Source organism: Budorcas taxicolor, chromosome 16 (assembly GCF_023091745.1).
Source record: "Budorcas taxicolor isolate Tak-1 chromosome 16, Takin1.1, whole genome shotgun sequence".
NCBI lineage: Eukaryota > Metazoa > Chordata > Mammalia > Artiodactyla > Bovidae > Budorcas > Budorcas taxicolor.
Window position 1 is genome coordinate 33,149,397 of NC_068925.1, and position 21,385 is coordinate 33,170,781.

Sequence of the window (21,385 nt, forward strand, 5' to 3'; positions counted from 1 at the left end):
GGAAATAAAACCTCTATGTAGGAAGACCTCCAGCTTAGCCTTCAAGCACCATTTATAGGAGGAGCTCCTCTTAATAGCCAGCAGGTGTCTACCTGGAAGAAGACTGAGGCCCCAACACACCTGGCTTCTCCTCCTCCAAAGAACTACGGTGGCAGAGGCAATCTGAAGAAAATACCCTGCTTCCCTGACACACGAAGGGGCCCGCCTCGACGGGCTAGCACAGGGCCTCCAGCCATTCCACAGCCTCTTTGCATCCTCCGGCCCAATAAGGAGCCATCTCAATAAATATGTAAATACTGTGGGATTACTTTTAAATCAACATTTATCTAAGTTTCAAAGCATGTGGCAAATACTCTTTCTCCCTCTACCTTGGTAAAACACAATTGTTTTCACCTGTTTTGCACTTGAGGCCCTTCTAGCACAGACAGGTAAAGCGCCCCTCGTGGTCCTCAAGGGCAGTCAGGTGCTGTGATGGGACCACAGCCCAGAGTTCTTTCTCCCATTCCCACAGTGAAGTCATCAGGCCATCTCTTTTCTCATTAAAGCATTATTTATTTTAATACTGAGTTCTCTGAATAGGCACAATAAAACACACTGAAAATTCATTTCTCCCCAGGGACATACAATCCGTCAATAAACTGAACTATTTCACGCTTCACAAAAGCAAGATAATACCAGTAGTTTAGATGGTTTATAAAGCACCTACATTTCATCTAGTTCCAGGTCACCAAATAAGACATACATATGAATTTTTTAACTATTTGTAGTAAAAATATAAACACAATGAGATATTTCAAGTTAGACTTGAATATCACATATGCAAATTTTGACATAAATTGTGTTTCAGAACCAAAACACTAATACAATTTAGAAAATACTTCTCTGCCTTGGATAAAATAAAATGATAACAAAAATTCACTGGCATTTACCAATTTAGTCTTATAAATGAAAAATCCTAAAGTTACTTGCTTTAGAAAAATTATTTACTTCAAACATCCCAGATGCTGTTGTGTAAAAATTGGGATAAGTACTTCTTTGGGGTTATAAGTCCCTTTCTTATTATAAGAGGTATCAAAAAAGACTAACTCATCTTTTGGGTGGACTATCAGAGAGTCAAAGAATCAACAGGTGGCTAGACCATGTACTCAAAAAGGTCCTTTTTTGATTTGAAGTTTCCATAATTTGAAGCAATGGGAGTCGGTTTCTGTCAAGCTATGAATCCCCCCAATCTACCCGCAGGCCGCAGTAGGGGCAGGAGAGGAAGGGGCTCCACTTACACTAATTTGTTTCACCCCCTTCAGTTTCAGTTCCTCACCACCCCTAGTAGACAGAGGCAGTAAGTGTTGAAGCAATTGTTCCCCCAAGGTAATCTACTATTTATATCAAAAGTAACTGTTTAAAATTGTGTTGCAATAAGATTCGAGGAAAAGCTCTATCCTGGGTTGAGACTTGGTTAGCATAATAAATATCCAATATCACATAAGCTTTATTAGGTCCAGAGACAGTTCTAAAATCACATTCATAACAACATGTTAGTTTAAAGTATTACTTATTCTTACATTTCATGAAGCAATTCAAACTCTCAAATATCTTTAACAGACTAAGAGTTCAACTACTTTAGATACCTCAAGTAAGTGGAGTCATGAAGTACTGGTCTATTTCGTGACTAGAATTTTCACATATCTTCACGTTTCATCCATTTTACAGTATATGACAGGATTTCCTTCTTAAAATGTTCAGTTCAGTTCAGTCGCTGAGTCGTGTCCGACTCTTTGCGACCCCATGAATCGCAGCACACCAGGCCTCCCTGTCCATCACCAACTCCTGGAGTTCACTCAGACTCACGTCCATTGAGTCCGTGATGCCATCCAGCCATCTCATCCTCTGTCGTCCCCTTCTCCTCCTGCCCCCCAATCCCTCCCAGCATCAGAGTCTTTTCCAATGAGTCAACTCGTCGCATCAGGTGGCCAAAGTACTGGAGTTTCAGCTTGAGCATCATTCCTTCCAAAGAAATCCCAGGGCTGATCTCCTTCAGAATGGACTGGTTGGATCTCCTAGCAGTCCAAGGGACTCTCAAGAGTCTTCTCCAACACCACATTTCAATAAATTAAATAACAGTATGAAAGAATCACTTTGATGTAATATTGAGTAAAAAGGTAAAATGTTCTGGTTGTGTTTGAGTGACGGAAAAAAGAGAAATCACTCCTCTGTTTTTTGAGCATCCAATTTTAAACAGCATGCATTTTTTAAAGAATGAAATTTTTATAATAACATTGGAAATGACTGTGATACACAACCAGCAAAAAAAAGCAAGGTTGAAATTGTACATACTAAATTGTACTATAAGATTACTATTACGCTAAAAACATGTACAGGAAAATAATATGGGAGGAAGTGCACTAAATTACTAATACTGATTATACTAAGGGAGCATTTATGAATGCAGAGGAAAATATTGGGGATGTCACCAAGATGGCAGAGTAGGAAGACCCCATGCTCCCATCTTCCCACAAGCACATCAAAATCCCAACTACTTGTAAAGCAACTCTCTATGATAATAATTTGAAGACTATCAGGAAAGATTTTTCACAACTAAAGATAAAGAAGTAACCATAACAAGGGGGCTTCCAAGGTGGTGCTGGTGATAAAGAATCTGCCATAACAAGACAGGTAGGAGGACTGGAGACACTGTGTTGCCAGGACCCACACTCCCAGGTGTATGACACACTCCTAGGTATATATATGACAAACCTAGACAGAGGCAAATTGGAAGGGTCACACAGGAGATGGCAAGAGTGAACGTCTACATTTTAGGCGAACTAAAATGGACTGGAATGGGTGAATTTAACTCAGATGACCATTATATCTACTACTGTGGGCAAGAATCCCTTAGAAGAAATGGAGTAGCCATCATAGTCAACAAAAGAGTGAAATGCAATACTTGGATGCAATCTCAAAAACAACAGAATGATCTCTATTCATTTCCAAGGCAAACCATTCAATATCACAGTAATCCAAGTCTATGCCTCGACCAGTAATGCTGAAGAAGCTGAAGTTGAATGGTTCTATAAAGACCTACAAGACCTCTTAGAACTAACACCTTAAAAAGATGTCCTTTGCATAATAGGGGACTGGAATGCAAAAGTAGGAAGTCAAGAAACACCTGGAGTAACAGGCAAATTTGGCCTAGGAGTACAGAATGAAGCAACGCAAAGACTAATAGAGTTTTGCCAAGAAAATGCACTGGTCATAGCAAACACCTTCTTCCAACAACACAAGAGAAGACTCTACACATGGACATCACCAGATAGTCAATACCAAAAACAGATCGATTATATTCTTTGCAGCTAAAGATGGAGAAGCTCTATACAGTCAGCAAAAATAAGACCAGGAGCTGACTGTGGCTCAGATCATGGCCTCCTTATTGCCAAATTCAAACTTCGATTGAAGAAAGTAGGGAAAACCACTAGACCATTCAGGTATGACCTAAATCAAATCCCTTAAGATTATACAGTGGAAGTGAGAAATAGATTCAAGGGATTAGAGCTGATAGGTACCCGAAGAACTATGGATGGAGGTTTATGACATTGTACAAGAGACAGGTATCAAGACCATCCCCAAGAAAAAGAAATGCAAAAAGGCAAAATGGCTGTCTGAGGAGGCCTTACAAATAGCTGTGAAAAGAAAAGAAGTGTAAAGCAAAGGAGAAAAGGAAAGATATATCCATTTGAATGCAGAGTTCCAAAGAATGGCAAGGAGAGAAAAGTAAGCCTTCCTCAGTGATCAACGCAAAGAAATAGAGGAAAACAATAGAATGGGAAAGACTAGAGATCTCTTCAAGAGAATTAGAGACACCAAGAGAACATTTCATGCAAAGATGGGTGCAATAAAGGACAGAAATGGTATGGAACTAACAGAAGCAGAAGATATTAGGAAGTGGTGGCAAGAATACACAGACGAACTATACAAAAAAGATCCTCATGATCCAGATAATCATGATGGTGTGATCACTCACCTAGAGCCAGACATCCTGAAATGCAAAGTCAAGTGAGCTTTAGGAAGCATCACTACGAACAAAGCTAGTGGAGGTGATGGAATTCCAGCTGAGCTATTTCAAATCCTAAAAGATGATGCTGTGAAAGTGCTGCACTCAACATACCAGCAAATTTGGAAAACTCAGCAGTGGCCACTGGACTGGAAAAGGTCAGTTTTCATTCCAATCCCTAAGAAAGGCAATGCCAAAGAATGCTCAAACTACTGCAAAATGGCAGTAATCTCACACGCTAGCAAAGTAGTGCTCAAAATTCTCCAAGTCAGGCTTCAGCAGTACATGAACTATGAACTTCCAGATGTTTAAGCTTTAGAAAAGGCAGAGAAACCAGATATCAAATTTCCAATATCCACTGGATCATCGAAAAAGCAAGAGAGTTCCAGAAAAACATCTACTTCTGTTTTATTGACTATGTCAAAGCCTTTGACTGTGTGGATCACAATAAACTGTGGAAAATTCTTCAAGAGATGGGAATACCAGACCACCTGACCTGCCTCTTGAGAAACCTGTTTGCAGGTCAGGAAGCAACAGTTAGAACTGGACATGGAACAACAGACTGGTTCCAAATCAGGAATGGAGTACGTCAAGGCTGTATATTGTCACCCTGCGTATTTAACTTATATGCAGAGTATATAATGGATGTGGATGAAGCACAAGCTGGAATCAAGATTGCCAGGAGAAATATCAATAACCCTCAGATATGCAGATGACACCACCCTTATGGCAGAAAGCAAAGAGAGCTAAGGAGCCTCTTGATGAAAGTGAGAGTGAAAAAGTTGGCTTAAAACTCAACATTCAGAAAACTAAGATAATGGCATATGATCCTATCACTTCATGGCAAATAGATGGGGAAACAGTGGAAACAGTGTCAGACTTTATTTTTGGGGGCTCCAACATCACTGTAGATGGTAACTGTAGCCATGAAATTAAAAGACACTTGCTCCTTGGAAGAAAAGTTGTGGCCAATCTAGACAGCATATTAAAAAGCAGAGATATTACTTTGCCAACAAAGATCCATCTAGTCAAAGCTATGGTTTTTCCAGTGGTCATGTATGGATGTGAGAGTTGGACTATAAAGAAAGCTGAGTGCCAAAGAATTGATGCTTTTGAACTGTGGTGTTGGAGAAGATTCTTGAGAGTCCCTTGGACTGCAAGGAGATCAAACCAGTCCATCCTAAAGGAGATCAGTCCTGGGTGTTCATTGGAAGGACTAATGTTGAAACTGAAACTCCAATACTTTGGCCACCTGATGAGAAGAACTGACTCATTGGAAAAGACCCAGATGCTGGGAAAGATTGAGGGCAGAAGGAGAAAGGGACAAGAGAGGATGAAATGGTTGGATGGCATCACTGACTCAATGGACATGATTTTATGTAAACTCTGGGAGTTGGTGATGGACAGGGAGGCCTGACGTGCTGCAGTCCATGGGGTCGCAAAGAGTCAGACATGACTAAGCGACTGAACTGAACTGAGACAGAGTATTAAAAAGCAGAGACATTACTTTGCCAACAAAGGCCCGTCTAGTCAAAGCTATGGTTTTTCCAGTAGTCATATTCATATGTGAGAGTTGGACCATAAAGAAGGCTGAGCACCGAAGAACTGATGCTTTTGAACTGTGGTGTTGGAGAAGGCTCGAGAGTTCCTTGGACAGCAAGGAAAGCAAATTAGTCAATCCTTAAAGGAAATCAACCCTGAATATTCATTGGAAGGACTGATGCTGAAGCTGAAGCTCCAATACTTTGGCCACCTGATTCGAAGAGCTGACTCAGTAGAAAGGACCCTGACGCTGGGAAAAATTGAGCAGGAGGAGAAGGGGACAAGACAGGATAAGACTGTTGGATGGCATCACCAGCTCAATGGACATGAGTATGGGTAAACTCTGGGAGATGTTGAAGGACTGGGAAGCCTGGCATGTTGCAGTCCACAGTGTCACAAAGAGTCGGACATGACTGAGAGACTGAACAACAACACTCCCAGGTAGGTCGCCCACAAACAGGAGGATAGTCACAATTGCAGAGGTTCCCACCAAGAAGTAAGAGGTTCAAGCCCCACTTGGGCTTCCCAGTTCAGGGTCCTGCACCAGAAGATGAGCCCCCAGCATGTCTGCCTTTGTGAACAGGAGAGCTGGAGGGCTATAGGAAACAGAGACTCCTCTCTTAAAAGGTGCACATAAAATCTCACACTCTGAATGCTAGCTCAGAGGCAGTAGTCAAAAGGAGCCTAGGTCAGACCTACTTGCTAATCTTGGAGAGCCTCCCAGAGAGGCAGGAAGCAGCTAGACCTCCAAGGGATGAAGACACTGGTAGCAGCCTTTTCCGCGAGCTTCTTCTACCACAATGACACCAGCACTGCCAAGCTCCATTTCAGAATCCTCCACTAGCAAACCTCTGCTGGGGGCTTATTCACCCACCAGTGGGTTGGCAGCAGCCCCTCCCTCACGACCCAGGCCACACAGAGAACTGCGGATGGACTCAGCCCTGCCCTCCAGTGGTCCAGCAGCAGTTGCACCCCCTCACCAGGCTGCTCAGACAAACCACACAGCAAGCCTATCCCACCCTTCGGTAAGAGGCAGCACCTTGCAACCAAGTGAATCAGGGGCCAGCCCCCTCACCAGCATGCCCACAGTAGTCAGCCCTGCCACAATAGAAGGGCACACGCAGCCCACACAGGGGGCATATAGCTCTGGTGATCAGAGGGGAGCATGCTGCTGAGCCCCCTAGGACATCTACATAAGGCGACTACTCCAAGATTGGGAAACAAAACTGACCTACTTAACACATAGAAATAAAGAAAATTAGGCAAAATGAAGAGAGTGTAACAAGAGACAGAGAAGGACATTACATAGTGGTAAAGGGATCAACCCGACAAGAAGATATAACAATTGTAAATATATGTGCACCGAACCCAGGAGCACCTAAATACATAAAGCAAATATTAACAGACATAAACAGAGAAATCAACAGTAATACAATAATAATAGTAGGGAACATTAACACTCCACTTGCGTCAATGGGCTTGCCAGCATTTAACATTTTCAGACTCAAATCTTAGACATTTTAATGGATGTGTAGTGGCACCTCATTATCCCACGGACTAGAGATATTCATCGTCTTTTCATGTGCTTATTGGCCACTGATACTTTTTCTTTCACGAAATGGCCATACAAATCTTTGGCTATTTTAAAAATTAGGTTGAAATAGATATTCATATTGGAGGAGGCAATGGCACCCCACTCCAGTACTCTTGCCTGGAAAATCCCATGGACTGAGGAGCCCGGTGGGCTGCAGTCCATGGGGTCGCTAAGAGTTGGACACGACTGAGCGACTTCACTTTCACTTTTCTCTTTCATGCATTGGAGAAGGAAATGGCAACCCACTGCAGTGTTCTTGCCTGGAGAATCCCAGGGACAGGGGAGCCTGGTGGGCTGCTGTCTATGGGGTCGCACAGAGTCGAACACGACTGAAGCAACTTAGCAGCAGCAGCAGCAGACATTCATATGGGCTTCCCTAGAAGCTCAGCTGGTAAAGAATCCGCCTGCAATGCAGAAGTTCGATTCCTGGGTTGAGAAGAGCCCCTGGAGGAGGGCATGGGCAACCACTCCAATATTCTTTCCTGGAGAATCCCATGAACAGAGGAGCCTGGCGGGTTACAGTCCACGGGGTGGCAAAAAGTCAGACACGACTGAGCAACTAAACACAGCACAGACATTCATATATTATCAAATGAATTATACAATATCAAATAAATTATCTTTCAAATATTTCCCCCCAATCCATGACTCCCATTTGTTTATTTTTATTTTGGGCTGTGCTGCGTCTTCCTTGCTGCCTGTGGGCTTTCTCTAGTGGCGGCGAGCAAGGGCTACTCTTTGCTGTGGTGTGCAGGCTTCTCACTGCAGTGGTTTCTCTTGCTGCAGAGCATGGGCTCTAGGGAGCATGGGTTTCAATCGCTGAGGCTCGAGGGGTCTAGAGCTTGGGCTCAGGAGTTGTGGCACACGGGCTTAGTTGCTCCATAGCATGTGGGATCTTTTTCAGATGAGGGATTGAACAGTGTCCCCTGTATTACAAGGCAGACTCTTAACCACTGGGCCACCAGTGAAGCCCTGTATGTTTTTAGCTCTGCCTTTTGATGGGCAAAAGTTTTTAATATTGATGAAATTAATCATTGTTATTCCTTTATGGTTCATGCTTCCTTGTCTCTTTATCTAAGAAATCTTTGGCTAACCCAACATCACAAAGTTTTCCCTATGTTTTCTTCCAGAAGTTTTATAGATTTAGCTCTCATGTTCAGTTCTATGATTCATTTCAAGTTAATTTTTGTATACGGAGTAAAAGAAAATTGAAAAGAGTGTTGTTTCTTTCTATTCAGATAACCATTTGCTCAAATGCTATTTATTGAAATGATTATCCTTTTCTCATTGAATGATGTTGGCACCTATGTCAAAGATATGTATGGCTCTGTTTCTCAATTCTCTAGTCAGTTCCACTGATCTATATGTGTACCAGTGTACAAAATATCACACTGTGCATGATACCACACAATATGTGTACAAATATAATGCTCAAGATTACTGAAGCTTCATAGTAAATCTGCAATCAGTTCAGTCGCTCAGTCGTGTCTGACTCTTCGCAACCCCATGAACTGAAGCACGCCAGGCCTCTCTGTCCATCACCAACTCTCGGAACCTACACAGACTCATGTCCATTGAGTAAGTGATGCCATCCAACCATCTCATCTTCTGTCATCCCCTTCTCCTCCTGCCCTCAATCTTTCTCAGCATCAGGGTCTTTTCAAATGAGTCAGTTATCCGCATCAGGTGGCCAAAGTATTGGCGTTTCAGCTTCAACATCAGTCCTTCCAATGAACACCCAGGACTGATCTCCTTTAGAATGGACTGGTTGGATTTCCTTGCAGTCCAAGGGACTCTCAAGAGTCTTCTCTAGTACCACAGTTCAAAAGCATCAATTCTTTGGCACTCAGCTTTCTTTATAGTTCAACTCTCACATCCATACATCACCACTGGAAAAACCATAGCCTTGACTAGATGGACCTTTGTTGGCAAAGTAATGTCTCTGCTTCTTAATATGCTGTCTAGGTTGGTCATAACTTTCCTTCCAAGGAGTAAGAGTCTTTTAATTTCATGGCTGCAGTCACCATCTGCAGTGATTTTGGAGCCCCCAAAAATAAAGTCTGACACTGTTTCCCCATCTATTTGCCATGAAGTGATGGGACCAGATGCCACGATCTTCATTTTCTGAATGTTGAGCTTTAAGTCAACTTTTTCACTCTCCTCTTTCACTTTCATGAAGAGGCTCTTTAGTTCTTCCTCACTTTCTGCCATAAGGGTGGTGTCATCTGCATATGAGGTGGTATAAATCCATCTTTGTCTTTTTTGTCAAAATTATTTTGGTTGTTCAAGGTCTTTCACGTTTCCGTTCAAACTTTAGAATCAGTTTGTACATTCCTTCAGAAAATTTTGCTATGATTAGTTGAAAATGTGTTGAATCTAGAGATCAGGCTGAGAAGAACATCTTAAAAATATTGAGCTTTCTAATTCACAAACATGTATATCTATTCATTTATTTAGATCTTAATTTCCCTCTACAATGTTTGCTGTTTTCAGTGTGTAAGTCTCATCTATCTTTTGTTAACTTTATTATTTCACTTTTTAGGCTATTATAAATGGAACTGATTACTTAATTTTTCTAATTGTTAACTTATAGTTTATAGAAATGTAATTAATTTTGTATGTTGACTTTGTAGTCTGTAACTTGGCTAACTTCATATATTAGTTCTAATGGCTTTTTGGTAAATTTCTTAGGATCTTCTACATACACAGTCATGTTGCTTGAAACATAGTTTTACTTTTTATTATCCAAACCGTGTATCTGCTGTTATTGTTTCTTGCCTTGTTGCACTAGCTAAGATTTCAAGTACAGTGATGACTAGGAGTGATGAACATAGACATTCCTGATTTAGGCAGAAAGCACTGAGTTTTCACCAATGAGCAAGATGTTAGCCTTAGGGACTTTTGTAGATGTCCTTAGCCAGGTAAAGAAGTTTCCTTTTCTTCTTATATTGCTGGGTATTTTTATCTTCAATGAGTGTAGAATTTTTTCAATGTTTTCTCTTTATTTATTCAAATGATCATATCATTATCTACTTTGTTCTATTAATGTAGTAAATTACATCGATTAATATTAAGCTAACCTTAAATTTCTGGTATAAATGGCACTTGCTCATGATGTATTATCCTTTTTAACATATTGTTGAAATTAATTTGATAAAATTTTATTAAGGATTTTTTTGCATCTATGTTAATAAGGTCCATAGTTTTATTTCTTGTAATATGATTGTTTGGTTTTGGTATCAGAGTAATACTAGCCTCAAAAAATGAGCTGGAAAAGTATTCTTTCCTGTAATATTTTCAGAAAGACTTTTGTATAGAATTGGTACTCCTTCTTCCATAAATGTTAGAGCAAATTCACCAGTGAATTCATCTGAATTTCTAGTTTTCTTTGTGGGAAAATTTTTAATTATAAATTTAATTTTGGTAATCGATATGAGACTATTCAAATTCTCCAGTTTTTGTTGAGTCAGTTTCGGTCATCTGTGTCTCTCGGGGATTTATCCATTTATCTAAGTTGTCAGACTCACTGGCATACAGTTTTTGATAATGTTTTGTTATTATTTGAAGGATAATGAAAACCCATTCTTCATCTTAAAAAATTTTTTATATAGAAGCTACTCTTTAATTTCTGTTTCAAGAAGTGACTACAGCTCTAGTACTATTAAGAATTGGTAGAAGGGAAATTTCATAATTAAATAAAAGATGATTTAAAACACTTTTTATTGAAGTATATAGTTGATTTACAGTGTTGTGTTAGTTTCAGGTATGCAGCAAAGTGATTCAGTTTTGTATTTATATATACATATATATGTTTATATATATTCTTCTTCAGATTCTTCTCCATTATAGGCTATCACAAGATATTGAATACAGTTTCCTTTAATCTTGATATTGGTAATTTGTATCTCGATGTACTTAGCTATGAGTTTATCAACTGTATTTGAACAGATTCATATTTTATTTCAGTGATTTTTCTCTGTGCATTTTCTATTTCACTGATTTCTGCTCTTTATAATTTTCTTCCCTCTATTTATATTGTGTGTATGCTGGTCTTGTTTTTCTAGTTTCTTATGATGAGAATTTTTTTGTCTTTTCTAATATAAACACTTAGTGGTAAATTGTCCTCTAAGTGATGCTTTACCTGCATCCCACAAAGTTTGACATGTTGTATCTTCACTATCACTCAGGACAAAATGTTTTCTAATTTTCCTTGTGATTTCTTCTTTGATTCATGAATTATTTAGAAGTATGTTGCTTATGGGGAGAGGGGAGGAGAGGTGAGATGTATGGAAAGAATAACAAGGAAATGTACATTACTATATGTAAAATACATAGCCAAGGGGAATTTGCTCTATGGCTCAGGAAACTCAAACAGGGGCTCTGTATCAACCTAGAGGGGTGAGATGGAGAGGGAGATGGGAGGGAGTTTCAAAAGGGATGGGATATATGCATACCTATCACTGATTCATGTTGAGGTTTGACAGAAAGCAACAAAATTCTGTACAGCAATTATCCCTCAATAAAAAAATAAATAAATTTTTTAAAAAAAGAAGTATAATTCCAAGTACTTAAGGATTTCCTAATGATTTTATTCTCAATTGCTCTCTATTTAATTCATTTTGGGGGTATTAAAAATCTACTAAGACTTGTTTTGTGGCCTAGTACTTAAACTATCTTAATGACCACTCCATGTACATATGGAAAGAACATGTATATTGCAGTTGTTCAGGGTAGTGTTCTATAAATACTAGTTAGCTTGGAGTGGTTGATGGTATGGTTCATATCTTCTATATCTTTGCTAATATCTTATATAGCTATTCTATCAGTTACTTAGAGTTCACTGTACTTGTCATCTGTGATTCTGGAATTGTCAGTTTTTCCCTCTAATCTGTCTATGTTGCTTTATGTATACTAAAGCTCTGTTATTAGGTGCACACACATTTTTGATTTTTAGACTTTCCTGATGACTTGACCTTTTAAAAAATCACTGTGCAATGTAATAATCTCACCAGCATTGATGTTATTTTCCAAACATCTTTTAGTTCTCTTTTGTAATTACTTTAAATTCTCCATAAGTACACTTAGGTTTGAACTTCAAAGGATGTAGACCACTAAATATCCTTTCCACTTGTACTGAAATGTCATTATCTCCTCCCAGCTCTTGCACATTGAAGATCCCAGGTGGCTCTAACTTAATAGCAAAGGAAAAAATGTTTAGTAACCTGTATGTTGATAAGATTTTCATTAACCTTTCTCATTTTTGCTGGGTTTGTGACATTCCAAACAGACAGAGATTATGTGGGACCAGTGGTTAACTACAGAATATTAAGTAGACGGATCAATGCAGAGTGATTTTTTTTAAATGATCTATTTCAAGAGAAACACTGGATTTCAAATTGATCTCCAAGAAGTGGACAACCGAAAGTTAGTATGAATCTACAATAAAATTCAATTAAATGACAATTAGAGAACGGAACACAGACTTCAATTTTCTATAGAAGAATTTTAAAGTACAGTCACTATTTCACTTCGGAACAAATGAGGCGGAAACAGTTTCAGCTCTGAAACTACTACAGAGCATTTAGCAATGTGATCTACCTCTGGACATCTACTGTCATGTAGCTTTGTATGTATGTATGTATGTATGTATGTATCAAATATCTGTGCGCTTTTTCCCCTTTCAGTTATTTGGGAAACTTCAAAAAGGACAGTCACATGCAAACCTTTTCAAGCATATAGCTAGAATACAATGTGAATAAACTGCGTTGTGAGTAAGTACAGAAAAACATTTATATAGAGCTTAGATAGCTCAGTGATCTTTATGAGACTGTAACTGTTCTAAATATCTGTAATTTTCAAAAGTTGTGTCAATGTACCTAAGAAAACGGTAAAGACAAAATAAAACATTGTGACCTGAACACCTACTGTTGGTAACTGCCCAAACCTGTGGGGGTGTTTTGGTAGCAAGTCATCTACAGAGCAAGCAAATCCAAATATGCAGAGTGCCCACTAAGTAACAGCTGATTCCTTACAGTTATTAAATTTAATACTCATAAAACACCATGCTATTGTTGCATTCCTTTTGCATGTGAAACCAGACTTTGAAAGATTAAGTGGCTCACCAAAGGCCACACAGCTGTAAGCAGTAGTTATGGGATCTGAGCCCCAATCTCCTAACACTAGACATAGTATTGGTTCTACTTTGCCAGAGAAACCTATATATAGATCAGGAGTTGGCAAACCTTTTCTGTAAAAGGCCAGAACCTTTACGCTTTGCAAATCATATGGTCTCTTAACTCCACTCTTGTAATAAGTAAATAGCTATAGATAATATGTAAGTAAATGAGTCTTACCCTGATGATGGGAAAGATTGAAGGCAAAAGGAAAAAGGGGCAGTGGAGGATAAGATGGTTAGATAGTATCAATGACTTAATGGACACGAATCTGAGCAAACTCCAGGAGCTGGGGAGGACAGAGGAGCCTGGCGTGTTACAGTCCATGGGGTTGCAAAGAGTCGGATATAACTTAGCAACAGAACAACAACAACAAAATGAGTCTAGTTGTGTTCCAATAAAACTTTACAAAAGTAGGTTGTGGACTGGATTTGGCCCAGGAGTTGTGGTTTGCTGATCCCTGCTATAGATTAAAACATACAAGCAAACCATAAAAGAATTAGGTTCTAAAGTTTCAGAGGTATTTTTCATTACTGCTCCACTTAGTCTACTTGATTACAAACAATAATTGTGATTTCACTGTAAATTCATCTTCCAGTTTCTAGCTCTTCCACAGTGCCAACTTTCCTCTCCCCAGTACAAATTTCAGCTTTCATGATAGTCACTGTAAGGGAGTGATCAACACTTTTTGTTAGTGAGGACCAGTGCAGGAGACGTTTTTTCCTGCTACTCAGGAAAAATGACTTTCAGTTCAGTTCAGTTCAGTCGCTCAGTCGTGTCCGACTTTGCGACCGCATGAATCGCAGCACGCCAGGCCTCCCTGTCCATCAGCATCTCCCAGAGTTCACTCAGATTCACGTCCATCGAGTCGGTGATGCCATCCAGCCATCTCATCCTCTGTCGTCCCCTTCTCCTCCTGCCCCCAATCCCTCCCAGCATCAGAGTCTTTTCCAATGAGTCAACTCTTTGCATGAGGTGGCCAAAGTACTGGAGCTTCAGCTTCAGCATCATTCCTTCCAAAGAAATCCCAGGGTTGATCTCCTTCAGAATGGACTGGTTGGATCTCCTTGCAGTCCAAGGGACCCTCAAGAGTCTTCTCCAACACCACAGTTCAAAAGCATCAATTCTTCGGCGCTCAGCCTTCTTCACAGTCCAACTCTCACATCCATACATGACCACTGGAAAAACCATAGCCTTGACTAGGCAGACCTTAGTCGGCAAAGTAATGTCTCTGCTTTTAAACATACTATCTAGGTTGGTCATAACTTTTCTTCCAAGGAGTAAGCGTCTTTTAATTTCATGGCTGCAGTCACCATCTGCAGTGATTTTGGAGCCCCCCAAAATAAAGTCTGACACTGTTTCCACTGTTTCCCCATCTATTTCCCATGAAGTGATCAGACCAGATGCCATGATCTTCGTTTTCTGAATGTTGAGCTTTAAGCCAACTTTCTCGCTCTCCTCTTTCACTTTCATCAAGAGGCTTTTTAGCTCCTCTTCACTTTCTGCCCTAAGGGTGGTGTCATCTGCATATCTGAGGTGATTGATATTTCTCCTGGCAATCTTGATTCCAGCCTGTGTTTCTTCCAGCCCAGCGTTTCTCATGATGTACTCTACATATAAGTTAAATAAGCAGGGTGACAACGTACAGCCTTGATGTCCTCCTTTTCCTATTTGGAACCAGTCTGTTGTTCCATGTCCAGTTCTAACTGTTGCTTCCTGACCTGCATACAGATTTCTCAAGAGGAAGGTTAGGTGGTCTGGTATTCCCATCTCTTTCAGAATTTTCCACAGTTTATTGTGATCCACACAGTCAAAGGCTTTGGCATAGTCAATAAAGCAGAAATAGATGACTTTACTGGACCCCAAAATGAAAAACAGTTTCCTGCTTTATTGAATATTTTTAAATGCTAATAAAAAATGGGTACTTGGTTTTAGTTATCAAAATGGTAATGTAAATGAACTTATAGAAAAAACAGAAACAGACTCACAGAAAACAAACATCATTACTAAAGAGGAAATGTGGGGGAAGAATAAATTAGGAGTTTATGATGAACATATCCATACTACTATGTATAAAACAGATAATAAACAAGGACCTACTGTATTGCACAGGAAACTCTACTCAAGATTCTGTAACAATCTATATAAGAAAAGAACCTGAAAAAGAATGTATATATGTATGTGTATAACAATCATTTGCTGTACACCTGAAATTAACAACACTGTAAATAAACTATACTCCAATACTAAATAATTAAATTTTAAAATTGTTAATGTGGAGCAACAGTCATCTTTCCAATCTATGTACTTTAGGATTCAAAACTTGTATTCTTATACATTACTTCATTTATCTTTCAAGCAAATTGTGAAGTAAGTATTATTATGGAGAAACTGATGCAGAAGTTAAGTGACTCACCCAGAGTCACTTCCTTCTCTTCTGGGTAAAACTAAACAAACAAGTAGTATGCTGGGTGCAAGGAATAAGGAAATAAATAAAATCATACATGCTTGCCTTTGTTCCTCCTTGGCCTCCACCAAAATCCACATACCTCAGAAGCAAGTTTGATAAGAGTTTTCTAGTGACTACCCAGGTAGTTTTTTTTCCCTCCAGGCCTCTGCCTCGTCGAACTGAAAGGTGTACTTGAAATTTGATCAGATACTTTTCCGGAAAACCAAACAAGGCGTGAAGCTCTCTGGTTTTGGGCTTCTCGTCACCATTTATAAGATAAGTTCCTCCAGCAACTCATCGACACTATTACAAATAAGCATTTTCAAAATTCAATGTCAAGTGAGTTATTATTTTATTTACTACTTTTTCTGGAAGTTAGTTTTATTTCCTCAAATATATTCTATACAGTCTCTACTCTTTCTATTCCCTGTAAACTGACATTATTTACTATATTCTTTTCATCTGTCAATATTCATTCTGCATACAGTCAGTCCCCTGCGTCTACTGGCCTTTCTTCAACTAATTACAAAGAGTGTAATATCTGAAGCGAGGTCCTTGCTTGATCCATCGCATTACCTGGTCATACACATTTCTTTAGGATCCGATATCAATTCTTGCAGATTCTGTTGAGTTGCTAATTCACATAGCTGTCCTAGGGCTTCCCTGGTGGCTCAGCGGTAAAGAATCCGCCTGCAATAAGGAGTCCTGGTTCTGATCCCTGGGTCAGGAAGCTCCCCTGGAGGAGGGCATGGCAACCCACTCCAGTACTCTTGCCTGGAGAATCCCATAGACAGAGGAGCCTGCCGGGCTACAGCCCTAGGGGTCGCAAAGCGTCAGACGTGACTAAAGCGACTGACGTGCACGCACGTTCACAGCTGCCTAACATCCTCACGGAGTACATTTGGGAATCTATGGCATTTTCACTTCAGGTATGGATTGTTGTTTTTTGTTTTATTACAAGAAGATAGAGCCACGCAAAGAGTCATTCCATTTCAGTCAGCCATGAATGAAAGTTTCTTAGCCTACTTACCTCTGCAATCAGATCATGCAGCTCTCCTTCACTAGGGCAGCATCCCAATGACCGGATAATTGTTCCGACCTCTCTGGGGGGAAAAAAAGTAGTCAATTGTTTTAGAATATAACCTCTGAAAAAACAAGCACTATGTTTCTCTAAATTATTTCAGAGCAGGTGTAGCACAGCAAACAAAGTCATGTAATAAACATTTCCTCAGGAGGATGGAAGATACTTTCTGGGGAAAGGAAAAGGCAGACAAGTGAACCCAAGAGAGAAGAAAGAAGTGTTTGTGCTGACTGGCAAGCGCAAACCCTGCCACCTCCTAACTGGTTTTAGGCGTTACTTAATTCTTCTGAGCCACAGTGTCCACATCTGTAAAATGAGGATGATGATGCCTAATGGGGTGAAGTCTAGAGGCAGGGTACCTAACAGCAGAACCTCTAGTGGCAGACTGCTGCTGCTGTTTAGTCGCTAAGTCATGTCCAACTGTTTTGAGACCCCGTGGGCCCACCACGGGCACACCAGTCTCCTATATCCTGGGATTTCCCAGGCAAGAATACTGGAGCGGGCTGCCATTTCCTTCTCCCGGGGATCTTCCCGACCCAGGGGTCAAACCCTCGCCTCTTGCACCTCTTCCTCTGCAGGCAGATTCTTTACGGCTGAGCCGCTGGGGAGGCCGCTGGCAGACTGCTGGGGGTCCACCTCCAGCCCTCTTAATTTGCTAGGCTGGGCAGGGGAGTCTGCATGCATAAGCCTACCTGGTAGGTGGCACAGACTCTTCCTTGAAATACCCAGAACTGGGCTGAGAACACTCTAGCGGTCACCACCATAACATAAAGCACAGCTCTTGACAGAGTAGCCACTCAACAAATATTAGTCATTCCTCACCCCCTGCCCCATAGGAATGTAATTCAATTTAACAATAACCTGAGAAAAGTATAAGCTATATTCAGTACTCCCTGGATGCTCAGACAGGTTGTTTATAATAGATTATTAAATATTTTCATTTAAAATGGTTAACAAGTTGTGATATTTTGAAAGTTAACTTGTTCAACTTAACTAGATGTTAATGTTAACTAATGTTAACAACTTAACTAATGTTCACTTAACTAAAATATTTAACTTCTTTACCACTCTGGCTAATATCTGTGGTATTATATTTACTCTCTATTTTACAGAGAAAACATTTTAAATAAGAATTTTTAAGTTCTTCAGGAGGCTGAAGGATGAGTATCAAGAGAAAAACCTGAAGTCAATAACTGTGGAATACAGGATTCTTGGTGTTCACTGACTGAAATTTGAGAGCCAACTAAACATGTAATGTTTTCACGTCAACTCTATTTCATACCTCCCTGAGCTCCTTAGTCTCACTGCTTTTCATGCCCACATGCCTCACTGAGGCAGGATCTGAACATGATGCTGTTACTAGAGACTAAAAATATTTTACAAGATTATACTTTCTCTCAAGAAGCAGTTAAAGATGACCCATGAAACTGGCTAAGACCAATGCAGTAATATTCTTGTAACATTAGACTGGCTATTGCATACATTAGAACAAATAGTTGATGAGGCAGGAAGAAAAAAATATAATTTGATAAACAGTCATGGATTTATCTCCTCCATAACCTTCTAGATCCTCTGTTCTGTGAATCAGAGAACTGCTTCAACTCCAGACTCAAAAGGATAAGAATAATGGCTGCCTTAACTCATAGAAACAAAGGGAAGACAGGGACATGAGGAGGGTAGCGTTTGTATGCCCCTGCAGGTTAGAAATCTTGGGGAGGTGGGCTGGGGGGAAGAAAGAGAAATTTCAGGCCTGCACCATGCAGTACAGGAGCTGCTACCTCCACTGGCTATAGAGCACTGGAAATGTGACCAGTCCAGATTGAAAAGGGCTCTAAGTGAAAAATCCATATGGATTTCAAAAACTAGTATAAAAAATGTAAAACATCCATTAATAATTTTTAATTGATAACATGTTGAAATCATATTTTAGATATATTGGTCAAATAAAACACATCGTTTTACCTGTTTCTCTTTTACTTTTTAAAAATACAACTAAACCAATACAATATTGTAAAGCAATTAGCTTCCAATTAAAATAAATAAATTCATATTTAAAAATAAATAAAAATACAACTACTAGAAATGTTTGAATTATATATGCAATCCTCCTTTTGATGGTTCTTTTCTAGGGAGTAGCTGCCATCATGACGCACTTTGTGAAGACAGATACAGTACATAAACAGAAAATTAGAATTGCATTGTGCTGTGTCAGCAATGTAATTGACCTCCCTGTGCCACTATGAGAAACTTTCAACCGTATTCATTTATTTACTAATTTACCGGCCACATGTCAAAGCATGCAGAATCTTAGTTTTCTGACCAGTTTTCCCCCTGCAGAGGAAGCACAGAGTCTTAACCACTGGACCTCCAGGGAATTCCCTCAACCATATTTAAATGAAGTCCTGGGTCGCTGACCCAGGTCTCACATCTTCTGCCTATATCCGAGAAACAGTAACAGGCTAACTTACTAGCTTTCAAAGGGGTTAAAATCAAAGGGTAGACTTGACATGTATAAAGATGCATAGGAGAAGATCTGGGCTGGAAACCCAGATCTGGTAACAAAGCCACAGGAGCAGAAGCGCTCCTCTAAGAAGAGTGCCTTGGCTGGAAGAGATGATGACCCAGGAAGAGCTCACAGGAGTACCTCCACTGACACAATGGTCCAGGGATGAGGAATCTGCACTAGACTCAGAGAAGAGGAGCCAGGAAATAAGCTGAAATTGAGGACAGGGTGATGGTATGGAAACTAAGGAAAGAGATGGAAAAAACTGAGTCATCTTTGGTGGTAAATGCTGCTGAAAGGTCAAGGAAGATAAGTTCTGAAAAACGTCCACTGGAATTAGTAAAGAAGGAGATCAGTTCTGACTTTTGACCAAGGATATTTCACTTGAAGGCTGAGGAGGAATCAGGGTTGAGGTGGATGGATCTGTGCAATGAAGGGGAAGAACTGATGTCTGGAGGGGTACACGGTGTCAAGGAAGATTTTTTGTTTTTTAAGATCAGAAAGACGTGAGCATGTTTAAATACCAATGGACGTGAGCCAGGGTGAAGCAGAAGACTGATTAGGGCACCATCAGCTGAACAGGTGGGCTTCCCGAGGAGTTAGGAAGGGCTGGGTCGGGGGCTCAGTGCTATATCCACATGGCCATCTCATCTGAAGACCTGCCACCAGCAAGCTGCTTCCTATGAGAAGGTGACAGATTCCTCCTTGCAGTCTTAGGAAATTTTACTCTGTCCCTCTTTCCACTTTGCTCTGAAGAACCCATCACCATCTGCTTTCTGAGGGCACTGGGCAGGCAGACCACAGAAAACAAAGCCAAATGTCCTCTGAGTATCAAGGAGATTCCTTCTGTCTCATCCTGATGATATAAGAGAAAAGGGCAAAGACCCTTCAGCTGAGGAGTCCATAGTGGCCTAGAGAACAATACATAACCTCAAGAGCTCTCCTGTACACAAACAACAGGGTCTCTAGCTCGCCCACCCTCTCTTTCATCGGAAAGCTAATTCCTCCTCTGTGCTCTGGGCTCTGGGAGCTGTGGTCCAGATCCCTGCAGCCAACCTCGGCACAGAGGAAGGGAGTGATGCCCGTGCCTTCAGGCCTAGACATCTCAGCAGCACAGCAGTTTCCTTGCCCTTGTTTTCCCTAAAGACTGCATTAGCCTCCTAGTACAATGAGGGCCCTGGTGACTCAGACAGTAAAAAATTGGCCTGCAGTGCGAGAGACCTGGGTTCAGTCCCTGGGTTGGGAAGATCCCATGGAGAAGGGAATAGCAACCCACTCCAGTATTCTTACCTGGAGAATTCCATGGACAGAGGATCCTGGTGGGCTACAGCCCATAGGGTCGCAAAGAGTTGAACAAGACTGAGCGACTAACACTAACTAACTGAGGACAATATGAAAGAAGAAAAGAAGGAGCCACCAAATTGCTAATGTTGAACTTTTCTGGTCTTGCACATGGTGAAATGGAATTGGATTAGGTTTAGAAAAACACAGGAACATGACACATCTTTTACCTCTAGTCTACTAGACGACTCTAGATACAGTTCATAGCTATAACCCCAGTTCGTGGTTTGGGAATGAGATGCGAAGTCTTCTCTTTCTGTCTCCATTCTTTTCTGCTCCGCCTCCCCAGGGCCTGACCTACTGCACCAGCTCCCTTGCCCCCACGCTCCCGGTCCCAGTTGCCCAACACGAGGCAGAGCATTGCAGGTTTCCATTGCTGGATCACACACTGCCCAAAATGTGGGGGCTTAAACAACAACGAGGTCTTATTTTTTATAATTCTGTAGGCTGGCTCGATGGTTCCTCCACTGGTTTCCCCTGGGGTTCACTCATGCAGTGTTTAGCACTTAATTAATCTATCTACACATCGGGTTGCTCAATATTCCACAGTCAACTATTCAAAATTTCCATTATCACCGCCCTGGATTTTGGGTCCCTTAACCTTCCATCCTGCCTGCTCTATTGATCCATAACCCTGAGCATCTCTGCGTCTCTAAT

At 40.5% G+C, this 21,385-nt stretch overlaps 1 protein-coding gene across 1 annotated transcript in view; it reads right to left on the reverse strand.

Annotated features, from left to right (window-relative positions):
* EFCAB2 (EF-hand calcium binding domain 2) overlaps positions 1–21,385 on the reverse strand; it is a 117,766-nt gene that overhangs the window by 12,038 nt on the left and 84,343 nt on the right. The window contains exon 3 of the mRNA XM_052653962.1: positions 16,834–16,906. Coding sequence (XP_052509922.1) covers positions 16,834–16,906 — 73 coding nt within the window. The remainder of the gene's footprint in view (positions 1–16,833; positions 16,907–21,385) is intronic.